General features: G+C 38.1%; 1 protein-coding gene across 1 annotated transcript in view; it reads left to right on the forward strand.

The window, feature by feature from the left end:
* The window catches only part of LOC138047605 (uncharacterized), a 42891-nt gene that overhangs the window by 10879 nt on the left and 24512 nt on the right, over positions 1-7500 (forward strand). The window contains exons 5-6 of the mRNA XM_068894528.1: positions 2118-2167; positions 6016-6076. Coding sequence (XP_068750629.1) covers positions 2118-2167; positions 6016-6076 — 111 coding nt within the window. The remainder of the gene's footprint in view (positions 1-2117; positions 2168-6015; positions 6077-7500) is intronic.

The following is a 7500-nucleotide window of genomic DNA, read 5'->3' on the forward strand; positions in this document are numbered from 1 at the left end:
AAGGTCAGCTAGTTGCCAGGACATTAAAGGGTTAAATAAGCTCAGTTGTTAGTTTGAACATTTCAAAGCGTCTGTGAATACGTCTAGAATTTCCACGGTCGTTTTTGGGAGAATAAAATTTTTATTACAGCTCTTATTACAGTCTCCTTTTTTCCAAGGGGTATGGGGGATCAAGTGGAAAAATCATGGAAATTCCAGGGGGTGGGGGGAGTAACGTGAAGCCCTCTGGAACGGAAAATCCAGTGGGGTGGGGGGTCATACTGGAAAAAACCCTCCGTGGGGGGGGTATGGATATTTTCTGGAACCACACATTGGGGGGACTCCATGCAGGGATGTTTGCAGGGGCACTGCCTTGTGCTCTGGCTTGAGTTGCTTTTTCGCCTGCTTGCTTCTTTTCCCTCCCTCAAATATTTGGGTAAGTATAAATCAGCGATGTCTTGACAGATGCCTGGGAGATGGACTGTGGCTTGGTTGCCATGGTGACCTTGCTGCTGAAGAGAGTGCTGCCTTCTCTCTTGTTACCTTTAAGGCAACTACCCTCCAATAAATTGGCATGGTGTTTTAATAGGACAGTAACAACTATAACAACTATGAAATTTACCTGGTTGATTTTCCCATTCTATCTGAAACCCACAATTTTTAAATGAAAATATTGATCAAGAATCTCTTTTACATAGTGGTCTTGTATTTATTGTGTAGTTCCAGAAAATATCCATACCCCCACCATGGAGGGAATATCATATAGGACCCCCCCCCCCCTTTGGATTTTCCATTTTAGCGAGGATGCAGTAACCCCCCCTCACCCCTGGAACTTCCAAAAATTGTCGAACACCCCCCCCCCCCATACCCCCTGGAAATTATATTCTTTAAAGCAAACAACAAACAAGAGGCCATGTATCTATCGTCTGACATGTCTTTGAGACAACGTTGTAAAAGTTGCGTACATGTGTAAGTTCAAAGTCATGAATTACCCTAAATACATAACCAGAACTTTATTATTTTATGTATACAGAAGCTGGTCTAAGACGCAAAAAAAAGTATTGCCAGTATCTGAACTGAGCTACTACTATACTAGTCGCAAATAAACAATTTGTTGAGCTGTTTACAAAATTTGTGAAACGATAATTTCGTGCACTTGACATGAACAGGATTGCAACCACATTTTACGACGCATTTTTTACAAAATAATGTAATGAAGAGAAAAAAAGTGACTAACGAGTTAATAGCAAGTGTTGTGTCCGCACAATAATTCGACGCATTATAATTGACGTTTGTAAGCTTTAATTTCCACTCGAATAAACATCACAACCTCGTGGCATCGAAAGCTATTTTGATTCGTCATGAACGGTGAAAACTAAGAAAGAATAAAATCAAATGACAAATAAACTTAAAGAACAACTAATAAGGAAATACCACAGACGATAAAAACTTACATTCTGTGCAGGATATCGGACAGAAAAACGCTTTGAAGGACAAGATACGCCACTATCTGTGAGCACGTGCAAAGCAAAATTCACTGTGATCATGTGACTAAATACCGATGGCCTTATGTAACATGGTACGAATTGTCCAAACAAATAAAAACAAAGGAAAACGACACGTCCAAGTTTGTTCATTAAATTCTAGACTAAACAGCAAGTTTTCTGTACTCATCTTGCCAAATGAAAGCCTCTAAAACAGCATCAGTTATTTGTAAATCAATTTTTGTGAAAGCGAAATGTGACCTGGGCAAACCCCAAGTAACCACTCCTTTCTGTTGTACTCTATGGAGACTAGTGGCCGCTCCTTTCAAACTCGTCTTTATTTCACAGTTTTATTTGGTGCTGGTTTGCCTCCAAAGCACTATTAGGAAAAGGGAAAACGTTCTCTGGCAACAGCACTGTTATAAGTATCGTAATTTAACTACTTAAAACTTCGGAACGTCCCACGAAAGTTGGTGAGTATGAAGTGAGTCGATCGATTTCCTTCCATCTGGACGTGAATTTCGCCTCTAACCCCCTCCCCTCCGGAATTTCCTGGGCCTTTGACCCCCCAACCCCCTGGAATGTCCAATTCCCTCCGTGGTGGGGGTATGGATATTTTCTGGAACTACACATTACCTTTTCATTTTTTCTCAGCTCTTTAACTCAATCGTACGGCAAGAAGTGGCATTCTTTGACAATAACCGGTAAGAGCTGTGGGAGATATTGAATCAGGGATGAAAATTATTTGGAAAAACAAATACCTTATTTACATGTATAAGTGGATCCCGTGTATAAGTTGACCCCCATTTTTTATGACATAAAAAGCAATTTCTTAATTTCTTTGTTAAATGTTCATGGGATACTAATCTTGTTTTCTTTGATTTCTGGAACTGTGGATACACAAAAAAATCAGGGCCTCAAGCGCGTAATAGCTTTGTAGTTCAGCAGTTGTTGTATATGCGGGGATTTTGTCCTTGAGTTTTGAAAAAGTTCTCAGAAAATCAAACATGTTCTGGTAATAACCTCAAACTAACCTGTTTCGTTGTTCAAGGATAAAGGTCTTTAGAGGATATTAGCACAACATCACAGAAGCAGGAGTCAATCTTTGAAAGTGACTTCAAAAATGATGTGAAATGTGCAAGGTTTAATTGGTCCTTGATTTATAATATCTCACATGACAAACAAAACAAAAAACTCTTAAACCAAACACTACAAAGTTTGCAAAAACATTTAAATCAGCTAGGTTTGTATAAAGAATAAAAAACAATCATTACCAACCAGCATTTTCAGGCAATGCAAGTGACGATGCTTGCACACAAACATGTGCCAGGTTACTAAGCAGTTGAACAATCATGTTTTATTTAAAGAAACAGAAATGCCTTTCTGAGCTTTCCGCCTTTGGTAAACGAAAATTTCCAGTGTCTATTTCATATTTTTGCTAGTTAGCATCTTCAACATTTAGAGTTGGACAAATCCTTTTTCATTTCAACTGGAATTGCTTACATTTATTTTGAAGTCTTTTGTCCACTGCATTTGTTATGCCGAAGACAACATTATTATGTTACTTTTGAATAAATTATTTAGCTGGAACTTGGCTTTAAATCTTTGACCCATGTATAAGTTGAGTGTGATTTTTGGAGCTTCTTTTGAGGCCATAAAAGGTCGACTTATACACGGGTAAATACAGCAAGTAGGTAATTTTTTGTGAGTGATAGTGATTATTGCCTCATCTGCTGATCAGTTTCCTAGGCTCTCAGTTACATCATGATCATGATGTTTATATAATTTGGGTTGTTAACTTTAATAGTAAACTTTAAGTTAGTTTGTGGTATCACCATCTGCAGTTTTCCTTTTATATTAATTTTTACTGCTATTGGAAGAGCCAAAGCACACAAAAAGGCTTGGCTAGCAGTTTGAATGTTATCCTTGTTATTACCAGTCACTGACTGTTGATTTCATTCCTGGCATGCTCAAACAGCAGCATGGGTAGTCTCATGCAGGAATAAAATGATGATGTAAGGGTAACAAAAATGTGACATGTCACGCTAAAACGTTCCTTAAGATGTCCGTGCATGCGACTGAACGCATGGCTTGTGAATGGATGAGACACAGATGGAGAACACGGTAAACAGGGATACTTTGAATGGCTGAACAGCATCAGAAAATTTTTTTTTACACGGATGAGGTCGCACAGATGAACGGCAGAACAAAATTTTTGCACAGATGAGGTTTCACGGATGCAGGGCTAAAGAAAATTTTTGCATGGATGAGGTCACACGGATGAACGGCTGAAGAATAAAATTTTGAGCAGTTAAAGAAAATTGCGTAATGCAATCCACTTAATAAACATCACTTTTCATAACGCTGAAAATATTTGGAGTAGGTGATGCCTTCCCTACTATGCATCTTCTCAGCTAAAACTCAACTTGTCCTACATTATCTTCTCAGCTAAATGGTGACAAAAATAATTTTTCTTAGTAAACAAAAATGTGGGCGCCTATCGTCTGCCGCATTGATTTGCATTGGATTTTGTAAGAGTTATAATGTTAACTGAAACTGCATGTTAAAATCAGTATTCTACCCTTGAAGGCGCGATTAATAGTAAAAAACTCACAGTTTATTCCCTCAGGAAACACGATTTTATCCAAAGTCAAAAAGCACTTGATATTTGTTTATATTTTCGGAGAAACTAGTTGCACAAAATTAAAGCTAGTCTTGAATAAAAATGTGTATCGTAATCAAGTGTTATGAAATTGGCTGAGAAGTGGCAGAAGAACCGTGACCATTCACAAAGATGTTTGTAAACACCGCTTGCAATTTGCATAAGTCCAATAATTATAATCATGAAATAAAAGAATACTTATTTGGCAAGTCCCTTGAAGTGAACGGCTGGCGAAGTGTTTTCACACGGATAGCCCGAGCCGGTCGCGTGGATGATAATTTTTTTGAACGGATAACTTGATCCATGAGCATGGCTCGCAAATTTTTTTGAACGGATCATACATGGCTTACGCACAGCTATCCGTGTGAAAACAGCAAATCATAAGGAACGTTTTCACGTGAGAGGTCACAAATATTGGACTTGCATGTTAAAGAGTTCTAAGAGTGTTCTAAGAGTTCTGGCAAATCATCTTTACTATATCGTCTTTTTACAGACAATTGAATACAGTCGTGAATAACCATGTGCCCATTAAAATTTCGGTACAGTCAATTATGAAATATTACTTGATGAATTGAACTTTTTAGGTTTCCAGGGACTGATAAATGATTGGTTTCAATCATATTTAAAAAACAGAAAGCATACAATTCAAATTGGAGAGTATATTTATCAACTCCCTGTGGTGTGCCCCAGGGATCAGTCGTAGGACCTCTTCTATTTTTAATTTACCTACATAAATGACATTCACTTCAGTTCCGATAAACTAGAATAATTCTCTTCGCCGATGATACCAATATACTTTATGCTGATAAGAATTTCGAGTCGGTCAAACAGACTGTTAATGCAGAGTTAAAGAATGTTCATGATTGGTTGACTACAAATGAGTGGACATTGAAAACAAATACTCTCAGAAAAAAATGCATTTTTCTCCTCAAATAAGTATTTTAGTTGTGAAAGAAACTAGAGTCAGTTTAGAGCAAAAAAAGTTATCAAATACCTAGGTGTTTTAATCTTTCAAAATTTATCATGGAAAAACCATGTTGATTCTGTTATCCTAAAAATGGTAAAACAATAGGGATGATTGAAAAGCTGAGGTACTTGGTTTCATCTACTGTCCTTATAAATATTTGTAATTCTTTAATTTCACCTTGTATAACTTATGGACTCATTGCCTGGGGCAATGCATCTAATGCTTATTTAAACAAAATCTTGGTTCTTCAAAAGGGAATGCTGTGCTTAATCTATTTTGCCAATCAAAGAGAACATGCCATTCCTTGTATTTGTCAAAGCAAAAATTCTGCCTTTTACTTTCTGTATTCTGAAGTCATAATTATAAGCAAATTAATGTTTGACGTGCACAATCAAGAGTGCCCCAATCAACATTGTGAAACTATTTACTAAAACATCACACATACCTACAATACTTGATCATCCAAGTCACAGCTCTTTAATACAAAGTACTCTAGACTAAACTTACTTGGTGTCAAGATTTGGAATAAATAAAGCGAATGAATTTAAATCATTATCAAAAAATTCTGTCAAAAAACAAATGAAACAGTCTTGGGTAATGAAGATTCTTATTTTGATGTCAAAAATATTACCTCCTAACTCAAGACTGTACAATTAAACAAATTTATCCAATTGGAGAATGCTTTTAAATTAGTACCTAATCTGCTCCTATACTTTATTGGTACATTATGCAACTATTGATGTATTTACCAGTTATGCTTCTCCTTATAATTTAATAATCTTGAATAGCAAATCTGCTACCTGTGGGTCAACATGACTTTCCTTAATTTTGTAACGAGAAAATAAAATAAAGTGTGTAAGTGTACACTGTATGTGAACATATTTTGCAATGAAAAAATGTGTGCTTTTTGAATTGTTTTTTAGTACTGGAGAGCTTATCAACAGGTTGTCTTCGGATACTCAAGTTATTCAGAATGCACTAACAGTGAGTGTTTATAACAATACAGTGTTGGTATGACGTGCTCAAAGGAACACATGGTCCTGATCACACTTTTACTTTACTCACCTAAATTAATGCTTCTCACACACCGGGAGCCATGCCAAGCTGAACCACACAGCCTGACCTTTATTAACAAAAGAACGTAATTGTCTTACAATGACACAAAAAAGTGGCTAGAGAATAAGATCACCTCAACTGAAACATTCTACAAGTACTTCATCGGTGGGTGGGTGGGGCATGTCAGGCAATGGTGGATGGCAAAACAAAAACTGAAACTTTACACGAGCCATGTGACCTGAAATCTCCCACAGACCTGTACCCAGACTCCCAGCTATGTGTGAAAAACGTTTTCCGCTTCTTTCGTTCCTCAACCAACAGAAAACCATACTTCTTACACACGGCTGGGAGCCATGCCAAGTCGAACCACACAAATGTACAACGCAAAGAGCGCAGAATATAGGAAAAATCAACTCATAAAATACTTTCTACGCACACAAGAAACTATTTCGACGGCAAAGTGGACATGTAATGATCGAAATAGAGTTCCTTGACTGTCTAGTAACTAAACGCGAGAAACAAGCTGTTGGCACAAATAGCGTAGAATCAAAGGCAATGTCAATGTCTATCCTTAGTTAACTTTGAACACGTAGAAGCGCATCTAAGGGCTCATTATTATGTAAATTGTTCTGAGCTTTCTCACTTCGCCAGCTGTTGCCATAAACAACAGAATGAAAAACAATGCCAAAGTCCATCCTAAATTGACTTTGTAACAAGTAGAAGCAAGTCTTAAGACTCCTTTATGTAATTGTTCCGAGCCTTCTCACTCCTCCAACCTCCATGCCTCTGGAAGAGTCTGTCTGGCTCACCGAGAGGTGCTGCTGCAGAAGCTCCTCCTGAATGCAGGCTATGGATTCCAAACCTAGTGGGGTCCAGACCTTCCTTGCCAAGCTCCTTCTTCATCAGCTCCTTTGCCCGACTGTAAGCCTCTCACTGCAGATGTACTCCTTGCTTGGTATGCAACACTCGTCAAATTAACAAATAGCCTTTGGAGTGGTTTGCAATTCTCAGGAATTTCTCGATGATTTTGACTGGGCAAGGGGTTGTACTGCAACGGGCTACAAAAACCCATGACCCCTCACGGAACTGATCATTCTTCCGTTTTTCCAGAAAAATAGCTGCATGGAAATCAGCAAAATAAAAACTGTCTACTGACAAATGGTGCATGTCATCCCATTGAAGAAAACCAAAGAAGCTCAGGGAAAACAAGGCTGCCAGCTGGAGGTCACCAAGGTTACCCTTCTAAAGGCGACCCTTCTCAAGGCGACTGATCACTTTCCGCACCAGAACAGAAGACAATGGCTCTTTACGTTCAGCTGGCTTGGCAAGAATTCGCCTGGCAGCATGAACCA

The sequence above is a fragment of the Montipora capricornis genome, chromosome 4, assembly GCF_036669925.1.
Source record: "Montipora capricornis isolate CH-2021 chromosome 4, ASM3666992v2, whole genome shotgun sequence".
NCBI classification, from domain to species: Eukaryota; Metazoa; Cnidaria; class Anthozoa; order Scleractinia; family Acroporidae; genus Montipora; species Montipora capricornis.